General features: G+C 40.4%; 1 protein-coding gene across 3 annotated transcripts in view; it reads right to left on the bottom strand.

The window, feature by feature from the left end:
• ZNF410 (zinc finger protein 410) overlaps positions 1-19,839 on the bottom strand; it is a 42,407-nt gene extending 22,568 nt beyond the window's left edge. For all 3 annotated transcript variants that reach the window (XM_022576585.3, XM_022576587.3, XM_022576586.3), the window contains exons 1-3: positions 17,883-19,839; positions 3,324-3,506; positions 2,245-2,380 (exon numbers count right to left, since the gene is read on the bottom strand). In XM_022576585.3, coding sequence (XP_022432293.1) covers positions 2,245-2,380; positions 3,324-3,356 — 169 coding nt within the window. In that variant the 5' untranslated portion in view covers positions 3,357-3,506; positions 17,883-19,839. The remainder of the gene's footprint in view (positions 1-2,244; positions 2,381-3,323; positions 3,507-17,882) is intronic.
• Positions 19,840-19,942: the final 103 nt, after the last annotated feature.

The raw sequence follows: 19,942 nt of genomic DNA, 5'->3' as shown, positions 1-19,942 counted from the left end.
AAATAAAGTGGAAGCCTAGGGACAGCACTGCCATTCCAAAGCCTAATGAAGTTGTACAACAAAGTGAATGAATTTAATGCCACACAACTGGTTAAATGGTAAATTTAACCGGTTAAAACGGTAAATTTTATATACACTTTACCACAAAAAAACTGTTCTTAAAGTTCATAGCAGCACTGTTTGTCATAATACAACACTGGAAAATAACTACATATTCATCAGCTGTGGCATGGAAAAAGAAGTTGTGGTACACTCATATAACAGAATACTATATAGCAATGAAACCAAACAAACCAGAGCTACACACGAGGACGAATCGCACAAACATAAAAGGTACAACAAGATACACTCATATGATTCCATTCATTTAAAGTCCAAAATCAGCTAAAATTAGACTTGGGTGATTAAACTTGGAAAACAAAAAACGAATTTTAAAAAAATTGAGGGCAGTGGTGACCTATGGAAGAACAGAGGTTGCTTTAATCATGAAGGAACCCATGGAGGGCCTGGAAGCTGGCAACGTTCTACTTCTTGATTGGGGGGTGCTATCTCCTTTATAATAATTCTTCAAAAGGTATATCCATATAGTTTTGTGCTTTTCTGTGTCTACCACATATCCCAACTAAAAAGAAAACAGGTAGGTCATGCATGGAATGATTCACACATATTTGGAAGGAAGGGGAATGAGATTAGGGAGGTATGTACAAGATACATTTGCGTTTGTAACACTACGTTTCATGAGCTGGGAAGTGAGTACATGGGTTTTCATTTACTATTATCTATAACTGGTTGTCTAAAATATTTTAAATCAAAATTAAAACTAAAAGAAGGTAATGTAGAAAAGAAGATGGATGCTTTTGTTCCTGTTTTCATTTCCTTTATTATTGTCAAAATATTTATTCAATAAATTAAAATTGGGAGAGAAAATTCAGGAAAAAAAGCCTAATGAAGATCAAATTTTATTAGCACATGGAAATTTTCACATATTGAAAATCCATGGATTTGGAAACACTCCCAACACACCAGTAGAAAAATGGGACTTGAGAGATCGAAGATGTGGGAAAGACAGGAGCTAGACAGAGAAACCTTAAATCAACACTGGTTGGTTGAATGTATCTGCCCTTAAGTCACTTCAAAAATCAAAAAAGAACACCACTAGAGGATAGTAACCAGAAGACTTTATAACAAATAAGTTGTCACCAATAGGTGACCCTCCCCTGATTTAACATTAATATTCCAAATTTTAAATATTCCAATTTCTAGAAAATAAAGAATCTATTGCATCCAAAAATAATGTTTTCCTTCCTAATAGTCAAGTGATAGGATCTCCTTCTTCTCATCCAAAGCTAATCTCACTACCCATGCTCAGCATTCTACTTCCTTCTACCTCTCCTGGAGCCTCCTCACCAATTATCTACTCTTTGTGTTTGCAGCTTCTCTAATGGGCTCTTTCCTCTTAGTATAAAACCACCCTCTAATATTTCGGATCTTAAAAAAGAACTCTTCAATGTACTTTATGTCCTTCTCTTTTTCCTTCCCATAGCAAGACAGCCTTTAGAAAGTATAGTTACTTCCTCAACTTGCACTGATACCTCAACCCACTGCAGCCTGGCTTTCCACTCCCTCTCCAAGGAGCAGGTCCTGCCTAGGTCAACAATGACCTCACTGACCCTATCTCATTGGGACAGCCCCTGTCTCACTGGGCCTCTTAGAAGCATTTGTCACACTTGACTATTCCCTTGGGTTCCATGCCTGCACTCTATGCCAGTATTCCTCCTATTGCTCTAGCCTTTCTTTCTTCCCTCCTTCACAGGCTCTCCTGCCTCACCCCATACCTTGAATAGGGAGTTCCACGCAGTTCTGCCTTGGCCTCCTTTTCTTCTCACTCTCACTCTATGGGTGTTCATAACCATTCCTATGACTTAAACTACCAATGCAGGGAATTCCCTGGCGGTCCAGTGGTTGGGACTCCACACTCTCAGTGCCAAGGGCCCGGGTTCAATCCCTGGTCGGGGAACTAAGATCCCACAAGCTGCGCGGTCTGGCCAAAAAAAAAATTTTTTTTTAAATAAATAAACTAACAATGCACTTATGACTCCCATGGTTGCTTTTTCTCCACAAGTCCTAATTTTTACAGTTTCTACCAGTCAGTTATAAAGTCAGTTATCACATTCCACCAGTACCACAGAGAAGGCTAAGCTCTTAAGACTTGTTTATCTTATCTCTGGTGATCTTAATTTTTACCTGGTAACATTAGCCGACTGCATTCTGAGGCCTCAGTCACTGGAAGGAGGGACAAGCAAGTAATGTCTTTAGCTTCTGATTCTACTAGCCCCTGTCCCAGTGGGATGGACGTATTCTGAACGAACTGTACCAGCAGCTGAAGGGGAAAGGGGGGGATGTGGAGACAACAAATAATACAGGTTATTATGAATGGATCTAAACCTCTGAATTTACCAAAAGGCAATGATGTAATTAAGTCTTGATTGCTCACCAGTCTCAACCTTATTCATAGAAAAACTAGATTAACTACAAAATAATATTTTAACTCATTTTTATCAAGTGTTCTAGATAAAAATTGAATCGTATAATTAACTTCTATCACCTTCCATAAAACAGAGAAATGATAAAAATAATTATATTTTTAAATGGTGGCTATTACAAATTCAACTGCATTGTACTGATTATATTTTATAAAGCACTCTTCTGTGTATAGGCTCTTTTAATCCTCACTGTAACTTAGTGAGATTAAACATGTATTTTAAAGACAAGGAATCAAGTTGAAGACACTAAATGACTAGTCCAAGGTCACATTACTAGTTAGGAGCAATGTCAGTCTTCATACTTAGGTAACATGATTCCAAATTCAGTGATCTTTCCACTAAGCAACACACATGTTCTAAAATTAAAATGAGAAAAGTGAATAAAAATTTTAAATGTTTAAATCCCCTAATCACATTTAAAAAGAAAACACTTTTAGATATATACAAAATTAATAAAAAATGGTTTGTGGTAGTAAATATTACATATATGTCATATACATAAATTTTGTCATTATGTAAATGTATAATAATTTACATTTATTTAAATAACAAGCATAAAAAGTCATAAAAGGTAAGAATTGAATATTTAAATTTTTGAGAAAGTACTTAGTAACAGAAAAATAATAAGCTAGTAGTTACAACCAAAACCATATGGCCCACAAAACCTAAAATATTTATTACCTGGCACCATTACAGAAAAAGTTTGCTGACTCCTGAACTAAGAATAAACTCTGGAATACAGCCCACCAAAAGAAAAGAAAACCAGTTGCCTGGGCTCACCTCTGGTTTGGATTCTAACTCATCTGATAACATTGATTCAGCTTCCAAATCCTGTAGCTGTTCAGGGGACAGGTTAAAATTTTAATTCAGAGTCAATGACACCTTCCTGTTATGCTCATACTCCTCTAGGAAGTGCTATGCTTTTCCTGTAAGATGCTGGGCTGGGTGGGTAATTAATTTAGCCTAAAAAAGGAAAAAAGAAAGAGAGAGAGAATTCAGAGCAGCAGAAAAATGTAGCTAAAAAAACAAAGCCACTTCTTTATATATCCAAAAATCACAACAAGCAAGCAAATAAAGAATTCAGCCCAAAACACTTGTTTTAAAATAGAACAAGCCCAACAGATATCAAAACCCATAAAAAGTTGTACTTTATTTTTTATTTTTATTTTTTTTTTAAAGTTGTACTTTAATGCAGAATTTCTAACAATCTATTCTAAGAACATAGAGAGCAGACTTGTGGTTGCCAAGGGGGAAGGGGGTGGGGGAGAAATGGATTGGGAGTTTGGGATTATCAGATGCAAACTATTATATATAGAATGGATAAACAAGGTCCTACTGTAGAGCACAGGGAACTATATTCAATATCCTGTAATAAAGTACAATGGAAAAGAATATGAAAAAGTATACACATACATATATAGGTAATGATATAACTGAATCATTTTGCTGTACAGCAGAAACAAAACACTGTAAATCAACTATACTTCAATAAATTTAAAAATAAATAAAATAAAAAATAAGAAAAGATCTTAAGTATGGAAAAAGCTATATGCCCAAAGAATTTCACCTCATCATCTGTGATAATAACTGTAAGCAACATATAAATATAGATATATATTCAATTAGGTAATGGTTGATTACTGTATGACTTAAAAATACAGTTATGGGGCTTCCCTGGTGGTGCAGTGGTTGAGAGTCCGCCTGCCGATGCAGGGGACACGGGTTCGTGCCCCGATCTGGGAAGATCCCACATGCTGTGGAGCGGCTAGGCCCGAGAGCCATGGCCGCTGAGCCTGCGCGTCCGGAGCCTGTGCTCCGCAACGGGAGAGGCCACGACAGTGAGAGGCCCGCGTACCACAAAAAAAAAAAAAAAAAGTTATGAAAACAATGCAACAAAAATGCTAAGACATTAAATTACAAAAACAAAACACAAAATTATACACTTGTTATTAAAACTAGTTAAGATAAGCACAGGAAAAAGTAAAAGGAAATTCACACAGCCATGATAGTCACTGTACTGGGTGGGTGGTAGGCTGGTGTGACGTTTTTCTTCTCTTAATTTCCCAATTTTTTATAAAAGGTAATTACACAGTCAAAATTTGAACAGTGTTTCCTCAAAGTAGTATTCTCGGGACACTCATGAAGCTGTTTCCCCCGCTTACTTTAAATTCTTACTTTCTTGATGACTATCCTTAGTGTTGTGTTTGGATTCCTTTTTCTTTTTTGTGTGTATTTATCTATTATAGATTTTCGGTTTGCTGGTATTTATCTATTATAGATTTTCGGTTTGCGGTTACCATGAAATTTTGGTATAGTAGTCTATATATACACAGTTGTTTTAAGATGCTGATCTCTTAATTTCAAATGCATTTTAAATATCCTGCATTTTCACTCTCCTCCTCTCATGATTACTTGTTGTGATATCATATTTTATATCTAATTGTTTTGCATATCTCTCAACTGCTCTTGTGGATGGAGATGATTTTATTACTTTTGCTTTTTAACCTCCCTACTAGTTTGTGTGTGGATGATTTCCTACCTTGACTGTATGTTTGCCTTTACCAGTGAGCTTTCCCATTTTGTAATTTTCTTGTTTCTAGTTGTGGCCTTTTCTTTTCCACCTAGAGAAGTTTCTTTAGCATTTGTTGTAAAGCTGGTTTGATGGTGCTGAATCCTTTTAGCTTTTGCTTGTCTGTAAAGGTTTTGATTTCTCCATCAAATCTGAATGAGAGCCTTGCGGGGTAGAGGATTCTTGGTTGTAGGTTTTTCCCTTCTGTCACTTAAAATGTACTGTGGCACTCTCTCCTGGCCTGCAGATTCTGCTGAAAAATCAGCTGATAACCTTATGGGAGTTCCCTTGTATGTTACTTGTTGCTTTGCCCTTGTTGCTTTTAGTATTTTCTCTTTATCTTTAATCTTTGTCAATTTGTTTTTGTTTTTGTTTTTGTTTTGCGGTACACGGGCCTCTCACTGTTGTGGCCTCTCCCGTTGTGGAGCACAGGCTCCAGACGCGCAGCCTGAGCGGTCATGGCTCATGGGCCCAGCCGCTCCGCGGCATGTGGGTTCTTCCCAGACCGGGGCACAAACCCATGTCCCCTGCATTGGCAGGCGGACTCTCAACCACTGCACCACCAGGGAAGTCCAATCTTTGTCAATTTGGTTACTATGTGTCTCAGCATGTTTTCCCTTGGGTTAATCCTGTATGGGACTCTCTGCACTTCCTGGACTTGGGTAACTGTTTCCTTTCCCACATTAGGGAAGTTTTCAGCTATTATCTCTTCAAATATTTTCTCAGGCCCTTTCTCTCTCTCTTCTCCTTCTGGGACCCCTATAATGCAAATGTTAGTGTGTGTGATGTCCCAGAGGTCTCTTAAAATGTCCTTTCTTTTCATTCTTTTTTCTTCATTCTGTTCCGTGGCAGTGCTTTCCACTATTCTTTCTTCCCACTCACCAATCCCTTCTGCCTCATTTATTCTGCTACTGATTCCTTCCAGTGTATTTTTCATTTTAGTTATTGTATTCTTCAACTGTTTGGTCACTCTTTGTATTTTCTCTTTGTTAAAAACTTCTTGTAACTTCTCACTCTGTGCATCCATTCTTTTCCTGAGTTCTTGGTTCATCTTTATGATCATTACTCTTAACTCTTTCTTGAGTAGATTGCCTATCTCCACTTCACTTAGTTGTTGTTTGGGGGTTTTATCTTGTTCCTTTGTCTAGAACATATTCCTCTGCCATCTCATTTTGTCTGAATTTCTATTCGTATTTTTATGTATGTGGTAGGTTAGTTACATTTCTCAACCCTGGAGAAGTGACCCTCTGTAGGGGATGTCCAGGTGTCCCAGCAGTACACTCCCCTCTCATCACGCAAGGGCCAGGGACCATCTGGTCACAGGGTAGGTTCTGACTTGTGTTTGCAGACTCAGTTCCACAGGCTGTGAGACTGTAGTTTTCTTGCTTCTGGTATCTGCCCCCTGGTGGGTGAGGCTGGGTCTTGGCCCTCTGGTGGGCAAGGCCGAGTCAAGGGGCATGTCTAGAGGTGGCTGTGGGATCAGGAAGTCTTTAGGCAGCCTGTCTGCTGATGGGTGGGGTTGTGTTCTTGCCCTGTTGGCTGTTTGGTCTGAGGCATCCCAGCACTACAGGCTGTTGGGTAGGGCTAGGTCTTGGTGATAATGACCCAAGCAAGATGTCAGCCTCCAGCAAGAGTTCACACTGATGAATACTCCCCGATATCTCTGCCACCAGTGTCAATGTCCTCAAGGGGAGCCAAAGCCACCCCCACCCCCACCCCCATCCTCCCCAGGAGACCCTCCAAGACCAGCAGGTAGGTCTGGCCCAGGCTCCTATGAAGTCATCACTGCTTTTGCCCTGGGTCCCATTGCGTGCAAGACCTTGTGTGCACCCTCCAAGAGTGGAGCTCCTGTAATTAAGCCCCAATGGCCCTCAAAGCCAAATGCTCTGAGGGCTCCTCCTCCAGACATCAGACCCCGCAGGCTGGGGAGCCCGATATGGGGCTCAGAACGCTCACTCCCATGGGAGAACTTCTGCAATATAGCTATTCTCCAGTTTGTGGGTTACCCAGCTGGGGAGTATGGGATTTGATTATATCGCAAGTGTACCCCTCCTACCGTCTCGTTGTGGTTTCTTCTTTATGTCTTTGGATGTAGATTATCTTTTTGGTAGGTTCCAGTCTTTTTCATCAATGGTTGTTCAGCAGTTAGCTGTGATTTTGCTGTGCTCATGAGAGGAGGTGAGCTCAAGGTCCTTCTACTCTGCCATCTTGTCCTCCCATCCTCTAAATTCTTACTTTCTTAAAGCTTTTCTTTCAGGATTTTGGCAAATAAGTCCACTTTATTTCACACAATTTTTGCTTAAATTGGAAGCACTATTATATACAAAATAAGCATACAGTGTAAAATATACCCAGGATGGCAGTTTTCAATACATACCAAGGTAGAGTGGAAAGTTAGAATAAGAAAGACTTACTCTACAAAAAGGGCATTTAGAAGTACGTGAATAAATGTCTATTCTCCTGTTGGTTAAACCTCTCCCCAATGCTAGCTTCCAGAAATCCTCACTTTCATCATAAAAAAAATGTATAAGATGTAAATGAAAAGGCTCATTTTAAGTTTACCACATAAAGCTGTGGTAAATCCCTGACCTTTCCTTTCACATACGTTTTTCTCATTCAAGCACTGTAACTGCTCAATGTAGTTTACCCATCCCTCTTTTCAGAGAGGAAGGAACCGAGGCTTAGTACAGTTATTTGCTCAAGTTATTAAGCTGCAGAGCCAGCATTCCCACCCACAGAGCAGGCTGGCATGAATAGTAATTACATCTCTCTAGGTCTGATCTTGAATCATCAGGATTCAAGAATTAAGAATTCCTTTTCCCCAATTCCAGCTCATTTCAAGAAGCCAAGAAATTACCAAATGTTTGCTTAGGTTAACCTTAAGGTTCCTCCAACTTGAAGATTCCAGGACTGTAAAATCTCTAAGAAACTAGACAACTATTTACTGTCCTTTATATTTGTTAGTTTTCTTAGAAACTGAAGGCACTGGCTCCATTTCTGATATCCTTACCTAATGAAAATTTTTAAAAATTTAGTATATGAACATGTGTACCAAACAAGGGAAAAAATCAGATATACTATATTTTAGACATTTTTGCAAATCTGTAATAACAATTTAGAGAAGGGAGCTGCCACCTCTCTTACAGTTTAATAGATACCTCTAGATCACCATTTCTCATGCTCATGGTTATCTGTGATGTTTCATTTTAGTCATTTCAATGATAATTTTTTTTAAATTAACACATGCATTTTCTGGAACAAATCAGTATCCATATTATAACTCAGTTCTACCACACAATTTTGGTGCCCAGTTTGTGGTTTGTATGTTTGCTGTATAAACAAAAGAGAGATGAGTAGGATGCAGCAGAATAGGCAGGATGACCTCAAAAGAATCTGTATTGGAGCACTCAGTACCATATCGAGTGTATTAGGTGGATCTCATCTTTAACACAGCAAATTGCTATGTACGTTAGCTGGAAATGTGATGGCAAATATGCAATTAAAATTTTCTATTCCCAATTCAAGTTACCCACTTAACAGATTTCAAAAACTACAATTCAAATATTTTTTTACATTAACAGCTTCATTGAGATGTAATTCACATACCATACGGGTCACTCATTTCAAAAGTACAACTAAATTTTTTTAGTATATTCACAGTTATGCGACCATAACCACAATCAATTTTACAACAATTTCTTCACCCCAAAACAGAAACCTATTAGTAATCACTCCCCATTTCCTCCCAAACCTTCCGCTGACCAAGCCTAGGCAACCACTAATCTATTTTTTGTCTCTATGGATTTCCCTATTCTGGACATTTCATATAAATGGAATTATATATGTAATCTTTTGTGTTTGGCTGCTTTCACGTAGCATACTGTTTCCAATGTTCATCCTTGTTATAGCATGTACCAGTACTTAGTTTCCTTTTATTGTCAAATAATATTCTATTGCATGGATATACATTTTATTTGTCCATTTATCAGTTGACGGTCATTTGGGTTGTTTCCACAATTTGGCTATCATGAATAATGCTGCTATAACATTCATGTACAAATTTTTTTTAATTAATTAATTTATTTTTGGCTGTGTTGGGTCTTTGTTGCTGTGTGCGGGCTTTCTCTAGTTGTGGCGAGTGGGGGCTACTCTTTCGTTGTGGTGCGCAGGCTTCTCATTGCAGTGGCTTCTCTTGTTGCGGAGCACGGGCTCTAGGCACGCGGGCTTCAGGAGTTGTGGCATGCAGGCTCAGGAGTTGTGGCTCACGGGCTTAGATGCTCACCGGCATGTGGGATCTTCCCAGACCAGGGCTCGAACCCATGTCCCCTGCACTGGCAGGAGGATTCTTAACCACTGCGCCACCAGGGAAGCCCCATGTACAAATTTTTGTGTGGACATATGTTTTCACTCTTTAGGGTATACATCTAGGAGTGGAAATGATAGGTGATACAGTAACTGTGCTTAACCTCTTGAGGAATTACCAGGCTATTTTCCAAAGTGGCTGCACTAGTTTACAATCTCACCAGAAGTGCATGAGGGATCCAATTTCTCCCTATCCTCTCCTTTTAAAATACACCTTTTGTTATTACAGCCATCCTAGTGAGTGTGAAGTGGTAACTCACTGTAGTTTTGAGTTGCATTACCTGATGGCTAATGATGTTGAGCATCTTTTCATGTGCTTATATGCCATTTGTACATCTTTTTTGGAGAAATGCTTATTCAGATCGTTGGCCCATTTTTAAATTGAGTTGTCTTTTTACTATTGAGTTGTAAGAATTCTTTATATATTCTAGATACGAGTCCCTTACCAGATATAAGATTTGCCCAAACTTTCTCCCTTTCTGTGTTATCTTTTTATTTGCAACACAAATCTTATCTTCTTCTGAATAAGCCAACTCTAACTCTATAAAGTTATCAAACAATACCTCACTGAAATTGGCTTTCAAGGACTTCTGGCCAGTTTTGGTTGAATATGAGATCTGATTATCATAAACTGCTTCACAATGCCTTCACATCACAAATACTACCTTGTATGATATTCTCTACATTGCTATTACTAAAGTTAAAATATAGAAACAGATTATATATATTAGTGAATCCAAAGCTAAATCTTTCCACTATTCAGATCAACACTGAGTATTTCATTTCAGTAAAACAACATCTCTACAACATAATATGAATGTTAATTTGGATTTTCTTGGGTTTTGGTATGGTTTACGTCTATATACTTACTCATAAAGATATAAATCCATGGTAACAACGGACATAACACTGATAACCTAAATTGTACTATATACATGGTTCCTATGGCCATCAAAACATATTAGATTGCTTAAGAAAACAACCTTGCTTCAGCATATATTATATATTTTAAAAAATTCCACTGACCCTACCATTGCTAGTACTAAATTATTTGTAAATTTGTTTTGATTTTATAGTTGATTAAAAGGTATAGGGGTTCAACACAGGAGGGATAAGGATAACCTAGCTTTTTTTTTTTTTTTTGCGGTACACGGGCCTCTCACTGTTACGGCCTCTCCCGTTGCGGAGCACAGGCTCCGGACGCACAGGCCCAGCGGCCATGGCTCACAAGCCCAGCCGCTCCGCGACATGTGGGATCCTCCCGGACTAGGGCACAAACCTGTGTCCCCTGCATCGGCAGGCGGACTCTCAACCACTGTGCCACCAGGGAAGCCCGATTACCTAGCTTTTTGTTTGAGTATATTTAAAGTATTTATGATAAAAATAATGTACCAGTATGGGGTTGGGGGGGAGTGTCCAATGCAATGTCTTTCCTTCAAATGCAATTTACATGACACTAGAGTGAAAGACACTGCTTTACTCAAAGAGAAGTTATTTTCAAGATAATTATGGGTCTCAGATGAAATTTCTTCCCAGGCTTTCTTATATTAATTAAGATAAGAGATTAGAGATGCAATACCAAGCAGTCGCCTACATCACCCGAAGTCCTTTAATTGGACAGTAATATTTGCTCATTTTTATTTTGTATCTTTACCCAGACAGACAAAATTTGTATTCTTATTTCCTTCTAAATAGAAAAATTACTAATTTAGCTCCATAAAAAATAAAAGAGATAATGATATTTAACTATCAGCAACAAAGGCCAGGCACATCAAATCCTATTTTCCACAAATCATAACATAAATAAGGAATCTTGGCTCTGGATGAAGAGTTCATAACAAAACTAACTGATCTCAGAAACCAAAGGATTGGTCTAAGTATACTGTTCAGACCTTTTCTCCCTCTACCCTTGGCAACAACTAAATTTTACTGTGTGCATGGTTCCCTATGGCCATGAAAGCATATTAGACTGCTTAAAGGAACAATCTTGGTCTAGCACATATTATATTTTTTAGAAATCCACTGACCCTACCACTGCTATTATTGAATATATTACCCCATAGTCAGCCTAAGGGTTAAAAAAAATGCACGCAACACAAACCTTTGCAATGAACCAAAGCAAAGAACACAAGAAGCCCTGAAAAGTTCTGGGAATAAGTAACGAGAGAACACCTAACAACAGCAAAGTTGATTTAGGACAACAGCAATCTCTATGGCCATCCTGAAAACAACTCTCTTTCTGTTTTTAGCCAAATAAATCCTGGGAACTGAAGTTTGATAAACTGTATTCTTTTTTTACAGTACACTCAACATCATCCAGCAAATTATGCATTAACACTAAGGAGCTGAACAAGTTTAATAAAGAAGTTGAGATGTTTAAAAAAAAAAAATCCAAGGTCTCTAAAGCAGGAATCTAAATTCTGCCTCTGACTCATTGGTTGAGACCTGGGCAAGCTATTCATCTTCTTGGCCCTCGGAAACTTATCTGAAATACAGAAATGAAATAGGTCTACCCTAAGATTATTTATATATCAGGCAATAGAAATAATTACAAAATTCTTCAGAAACAAAGTTCTGCATAAGTGCTTAAGAAACAAGTAAATCTATCAAACGCTTAATATACTATAAAAGGTTAAGAAATCTGCTTTTTGTTACTGAGTCCAAATTTCCTATAGAGCAGTGGTTTTCAAACTTTTTTGACTGCAACCCACAGTAAGATACATTTTCCATCATAACCCAGAGAATGAAACACACACAGAGATACACACAAATAACATATTTTCATAAAACAATAAAATACTAACATATACTAATCTCATGCACTTTGAATTTATTTTTAAATGATAAGATCCACGAAAATGTTCTCACAGCTATTAACAGGTTATGTCCCACAGATAGAAAAACACTATAAAGTATTTTCAAGTGTCTAAAATGCATATGTTTAACACAGAATCAGTCTTAAAATATAAAGCCATAGATATAAACCTGCTATAAGTATATATTACAAACAATCAGCAATTACCATTGATAAAAGTCTTGGTGAAATTGAGATTACTTAAACCTCAAACCTCCTTGAGGTCTGCAAAGGAAAATACTACACACTAGGCAAAGAAAGACAAAGTAGTTTTTCTAATTAACCAGTCTTTGGTCCCACACCCTACTGAAGAACTCTCATATACTAGACAGGAATTAGTGGTAACACCATTTCCCTAGAGTACGTATGGCCTAAAACCAATGAAGGCTACATGAAGAAATACTGGGAGGGAAAAACCAATCCAAAGTAAACTAAGCAAGCAACAGGGGAACAGAGCTGATACAGGTCTCTTGCCTTAGTCCTGACTGCCATACAAAAGGGAGTGTATTCCAAACAGAAAGATGACCAGAGGCTTTAATACTCTGCATCATGAAAGAAACAGAACAGCACTGTGTCAACCTCCAAAAAGCAATGTGATTCCACCCTAGAATACAAAGCCCAGAATACCAGTATTGCTCTTATCCTCTTGAGGGAGGTAGAAAATGCCTTGACCTTGACCCGGTTTTGGAAAGAAGGGGAAGACTGAGGGAGGCTTGAGAAAAAAGAGGGAAGAAACTGAGAAACACTGTGCTCCCCCAGTTGGTCACTATTCATAAAGGTTAAAATAAAGCACATAATTTCAACCAAGAGGACTAGTCTCTCTTACCATGGGCCAATCTGCTCCCCCGAAACCTGTGGCTGACCACAGATACGGACAGGAACAAAACTCAGTTAATACTTAAAAAACGAAAACGAAATTCTACTAATGTTAGTGAATTCCAAAGACCAAAAATTAAAATTTAAAAAAGAGCAGTTTAAGTTTTGGCATAAAATAGTAGTGAAAGGAACAGAAAAACCAAGTAACTTTTTTTTTTTTTTTTTTTTTTGCGGTACACGGCCTCTCACTGTTGTGGCCCCTCCCGTTGCAGACCACAGGCTCCAGACGCGCAGGCTCAGCGGCCATGGCTCACGGGACCAGCCACTCCGCGGCATGTGGGATCTTCCCGGACCGGGGCACGAACCCGTGTCCCCTGCATCGGCAGGCGGACTCTCAACCACTGCGCCACCAGGGAAGCCCCCCAAGTAACTTTTTAATATCATATCTAGTATATGATATAGCATGAGAGTTAATTAAATTCTAATGATAAAGTGGTAACGGGTACTGATAAAAGACATTTGGAATATAGAACTGTGAAGCCAGAATGAATCTCAGAAACCGTAGCATTCATCCTGCGCGCGCCTTCCCTCTTCTCTTCACAGGATCTTCTGGGGTGCTCCATTCCTACAGCCCTGATTTTTATTCCGGTCACCTCCCCATTTCTCTGCAATCCTTCAGAGACAAATTTAAGCCAATGATCTTCATGCTGCCAAATTTAATGGATACTTTGCTGCCCTAATCCTACTTGACCTTTGCAAGGGACAGCTATTATTTTTGACTGTTCCACATTCATTCCCCCGTTTGGGTGACAGGATCCACATTTTGTTGGGGGATCTATCCCTCCCCCACTGGATACATTCTGAGTGAGATTATAGATTAAGGTGTTCTTTTCTATCCTGACCAACTGTTGGATACTCAACCCATGATGAACAAATCAGATACTTTTCCTCAGAACGTGAATTCTAAAAGAAGTAACTGAGGTGAAAACTGCTGCAGCAGCCCATTCACTCCAGTACTGCAATTAGCAGCCTCCCCTTGGGGCTGCTCAGATTCCTGTCCTTTTCAAAGCCAGGGCCTTCAGCATTTCCTTTGATCCTGTCAGCTGCCCACATCCTTGTCATAAATTCCTCTTCTCCTCAAGTAAATTGGTCATTTGCAACCAGAGCCATAACTGATATTTTCCCTTAGAAGTACTGCCTCCTTCCTCAAACACTTTACTTACTCTCTTTTGCTTCTAAGATACTTCTTCCTTATTCTAATCCTACCTCATTGGCCATTCCTCCAGTTTCCTTCGATAACTCCTATATTCCTCCTCCACTCATCCTCTAAATATTAATGTTCTTCAGGATAGTTTGCAGGCCAGGCCCTCTTCTCTTGCTAGACTCTCTTCCTAGTGTGAACTCATGGCTTTAAATGATACGGTCTCCAAAATTTTTATCTATAGCCCAGATATCTCCTCCGAGCTGCAAACTGGTACATAGGAAGGATTGCTTATTTGACATCTCTACCTCATGTTTTGATATCTCAAATTTAACATGTTCAAAATGAATTCTCTCCCAATCCTATTTCCCATCCTCCCCTGCCAGCCCCTCTGACCACAACCCTCCGTTCAAGGGAGGATCACCATTCACCCCGTTTAGAAGTCACTTTTATTACTTTATTTCCTTTGTTCCCAGTATCCAGTCCAGCTGCAAGTCTGGACTTGATTCTGTCTCCAAAATAGATCGCAAATCCACCTACTTCTACCTCTACTGCCACTACTCTACTCCAGGCCACCATCAACCTTGCCTTAAAGTACTGTTACTGTCTCCTAACTGGTCTCCCTGCTTCTATACTTTGCCTCCCTCCATTCTCTTCACATCACTTAATATCATCTTAAAATGCGAATTTTCACATTTTTTTTTCACGTGGCTTCCCAATGCATCTAGAAAAAATCCAAACTCCTTATCCTGGCCTATAAGGAACTATGTGATCCATTCCTGCGTCCATTCAACCTCCAGCCAGATGACTCTCCCTTAGTTCCTTGAACATATTAAGCTCTTTCCTATGTTAGGGATTTGCACACATCATATCCTCTACTTAGGAATGCTTTCTCTTCCATTGCTCTTTTTCATTCTTCAGGGCTGTACTTAACTATCAACTCATGCAGAAACACTCTGCCTGATAACCTTATCCAAGGAAGGTTCCTCATACCCCCACTTTTATTTTCTATCTCTGCTGTCTCCATTACAGCACTTACCACAATTTCTAATTCTTTTGTTTTGATACAGTATTCACTTTTTGTCTGGCTACCCCCTAAATTGTAAGCTCCATAAACAAAGGCAAGAACTAGCCTGTCTTGTTCACTACTGTATCTCCCAGAACCCAGAACCCATCACCTAGTGCCTGGCAAAGTATTGTAGGTAATTCATAAGGAATTTAGGTCTCCAAGAGTCATTTCTGATACTGTGAAGCTCTGAGATTGTCTTTACTATGAGTTTAAAGGGCTTTTATACAAACTTCCTGTAAGCAGCTAGTAGGCACTGAACAAATATTTGTATAACGAATGAATGACTCCGTGAATCATACCCAAATTTTTGTCTCTATTTCTGACCTCTCTCTGTACTCCAAACTTTCATTTCTAACTGCTTGCTAGGTAACCCCATGTGGATATCTACCTCAATTTTAACAATGTCCAAAATCCAGACTGTCACCTTCCCCACCAAACCTGTTCTTCTTCCTGTATTATCCATTTCAGTTATTGCCCAATTGTTCTCCCACTCAGCTACAAATTCTAGGTCTTGAACAATCTCTCTCATCCTCCATATTTAAATAATCCCAGTGGTTCTGATTCCTCCAAATTTACTCCTACCATAATGCCCTGTTTAGGTTTTTCATTATCTTTCAACTACACTATGAAAATAGGCTTCTAACTGGCCACCTTGCCCTTAAAATTCCCCTTTCCATTCCATCTTTTTTTTTTTTTTTTTTTTGCGGTACGCGGGCCTCTCACTGTTGTGGCCTCTCCCGTTGCGGAGCACAGGCTCTGGACGCGCAGGCTCAGCGGCCATGACTCACGGGCCGAGCCGCTCCGCGGCATGTGGGATCTTCCCGGACCGGGGCACGAACCCGTGTCCCCTGCATTGGCAGGCGGACTCTCAACCACTGCACCACCAAGGAAGCCCTCCATTCCATCTTTTATGCAGCCACTCGAGTTATCTTTCCAAAACACAGAAATGCTTTCGTCACTTCCGTTACCCAAAGTTCAGGGCTTCAGAATTAACAGTCAAATCCCTAAGCATGGCATTTTAAATATTCAACAATATGTCCTCAAATACTGTTCCAACTGCAGCATCCACTATATTCCTCAATGAACCCTTTTCTCCAGTACACACTGGACTGGCTACTAAATGAACACTCCAACCTATTTTAGTGCTCAAGGTCCCTTTCCCTTGTGATAGTTCTTCAGTAATAAGACCCTCCAGTAATAAAACGCTCCAATCCAGCTGTGATCTTTTGAAATCCTTTCCAGTCTTTAAAATCCAACCCATACACCATCCTCCATGAAGACCCCTTTCCCTCCAGTCAGAACAAATCTGTCCTTCCCTTGGTGTTCTCACAACACAATTTAACCTCTCTTTAGCAATTATTTCAGCCTGCCTTGGGAGTTAGTTGCATATTTTTCTCACTGGTTAAGGTTCATTGAATTTATCATCCTTCTCCCATCCTTCTCCCTTCTCCACTGATGCTTTGCACAAACTAAGCATTCAGGAAATATTTTTTGAATGAATAGGTAACCCCCTTCATTTACAGAGGGAAAAAAAAGTCCAAAGCTAGAGATTAACTTGCCAAAACTTAGACCTCTACTTAGATGTAAAACTTAAAAAACTAGAACCTAAATCTTTTGACTGCGAGTTTAGTTGACCTTGTCTCACACGAAGATAACACAAAGTGGAATTTCTCACTCCCTAAAAATAACAAAATGCCCCGGCTTTATTTTAAAATGTTTATTTTATTCTCTTTGCAAATACGCTATGTTGGTCCTTGTGCCAAAGTGAGGAAGAAATACAAATTCTTAAGTTCCAAGTTAATAATATTTAACTTTCAAATGGTTCCTAAATGCATTTCAGAGCCTCATGAGCAAGTGAGATAAACTTTAATAAACTAACTGAATTTTCTCTGAAGAAACTTCAACCTGCAAAATGCATAAGGCTGTAGACTCTCACGGCCCACACCCTCGCCTTGAAATGACACGCAAAGGAGAAACCAGTGGCCCAGACCCTCCGAGTCGGCAGCCTTCCTTCTTCTAGACCGAGAAAGTAAGCGGACGTACGAAAGAAGAGGGTAGGTCTGGGCTGAAATGTCCAGGGCAGAGTCGCCTTGACATCCTCGTTCCCCCATTACAACAGCCTAGTGAAGGGCCCCAAGGTCCGCAGGCAGGCCTCGCGGACGGTGCAGTCCAGGAGCCCCCACCGCGGGGACTCGCTGACTCTTTCTCCAGGTTGGTCTTGTCCCCATGCCCCTGGCCCCGAAACCAAGCGAAGGAGCCGAAACATATGCCCCAAAAGCCCGCGAGAAGAGCCGAAGCCGTAGGGCTTCAGACCGGCCGCTCCAGATACGGGTGGGGCGCCCCGGGGCGGTTTCCCTGTCCTCTCCGGGGGCAAACTCGGCCCAAGCCCCTGAGGAGCCAGCACTGGCTCCCTCCCTCTCGGGGACCACCTAGCCGAGCGGGTCGATCAGGCCCACCCCAGAGCTCACCTTTCCGTCCCGGGCAGCCGTCCGTCCGTCAGTTGGTCCCGAATTCTGTCCACACAGAGCGTCTTCCGGCTCCCGCCGGAAGCAGCTCGAGCGCGGGACAGGAAGTTTGGCCGCCCCCCCCACACACACACCCACTCGCTCGCCTCCGAGCCCGGCTGCTGCAGTCCCGCAGGAGGTTCCGCCCCGGGGGCCGCTGGCCTGCGCGGGCCAGGAAGGCTTGGCTCGGAGAGGGAAGGCACTGCGGTCTCCTGCCTCCCACTCATCCCCTCTCGGCCTTTGTAGCTCCGTGGTCTGCGAAGCCCGAAAAACGGGGTCAGTCAATTCTAGGCGTGACGTCACTGCTTCCCTACTGCAGCGGATGGGGTAGTTATCTCCTGTCAGCTGAGATCAGTACATGTTGCAATGGAGGCAAGCGAGAAAGAAAAGATCACTACTTAAAACATTTATCAAAGTTCTTAGTGAAGAGGACCTCGAAGCTTCACTGCCCGAGAAGGGAACTTGCAGAATCTAGTTCTGCATTGCATACCAGGTGGGGTAAGAATTGAGACTCCGGTGTAGAACTTTTTTTTGGAAGGTGAAGTCCCTGGAGTCTGCGTTCCGTCAGTACAGTAGGATGTAAAGAGCTCTCCGATGTCCACACAGGTGCTAGAACACTTGAGTTTCAGGCCAGATGCCGCAACTTGTTAGAGCTTTATGTGTTTGACTGACTTTGTGAAATTACTAATTTTTGAATACTTGCTGCGTGCCAAACGATGAAGGAGGGACTGAGCTAAGATAGTGGCAGTGGAAATTAAAGGTGTTTTCTAAGAAGGGCATTTTCAAGGACAGAGACAAGGTTGAAGAAACCAGGGGAGTAGTTTAGTACACCAACGATGGTGATTTGAAAACAAAGAAGCAACATGTTTCAGAGGAAGATAATTCCTCTTTAGATAAGCCGAGTTTATCTATTCCAGGTGCCTATGGGATATTTACTTGGAGGTAAAGGTCCCTACCTATCTCAAGAGGTCAGAAATAAGATACAGATTTGGGAGTTATCAACACACAGACAAGAGATGCAGCTCTCTCTGGAAAAGTATATAAAACAAGAAAGAAGCAAAGGCCACTGAGGTCAACTGGAGTGACTGATTACTAACACAGTTCGAATCTACACAAAAGTATATTGCAGTTTGTAAACAGCTGACCATAAGCCAGCACAACACTCAGAAAATATCCTCAATTTTACTGTATTAAAGGGTTGATTACAATTAATAAAACAAATGCTCTTATTTAGAGGTACATTAATAGGTCTTGAACATCCATGTTTATGACCATTTGTTACTTTGCTCATTCAGTTCTGTTATTTTCTGAAGCTGTATTTGTTTTTGTTTTTGTTTTTGTGGTACGCGGGCCTCACTGTTGTGGCCTCTCCTGTTGCGGAGCACAGGCTCCGGACGCGCAGGCTCAGTGGCCATGGCTCACGGGCCTAGCCGCTCCGAGGCATATGGGATCTTCCCGGACCGGGGCACAAACCCGTGTCCCCTGCATCGGCAGGTGAACTCTCAACCACTGCGCCACCAGGGAAGCCCGAAGCCGTATTTGTTGTTTAAATCTTTTTCATCACTTAAAACTTGAATTGATGTCTATATCTATTTGCCCTAGAAATCTTTGTAACTATTTGACAGTATGTGCCTGCTAACCTAAAATAAACATAGGCTTTTATCAATATATATTTGAGTTTTTAGGCTATACTGTGAACTACTTGGCAAAACACATATCTTCTGTAGTAAATCTAGTCCCTCCATCAACCTAACCAACCTCAGTTATTTAATTTCTCATACTACTCCCAACACAAAGCCTCTGCTCTCCTATCCCAAAAACTGTTCCACAAGCTCTGAATTCCCCCAAACCCCTACACACACACAGACCCTGCAATTAAGTCCCTCTTCCATCTATAATATGGAAAGACCATCCCAATTTATTCTTCACCAAGCTTCAGTTCAAGAATTACGTAAAGCATGTCCAGTTCAATATTTACTAAGTGCCTTCTCAAGTATTCTATTTTAAATACAACTTATGAAGTT

This window comes from Delphinapterus leucas, chromosome 2, assembly GCF_059928025.1.
Source record: "Delphinapterus leucas isolate spDelLeu-1000000601 "Yukka" chromosome 2, BTC_Dleu_Yukka2, whole genome shotgun sequence".
NCBI lineage: Eukaryota > Metazoa > Chordata > Mammalia > Artiodactyla > Monodontidae > Delphinapterus > Delphinapterus leucas.
Note: the sequence above shows the minus strand (reverse complement) of the source record. Positions and strands in the feature narration are given on the sequence as shown.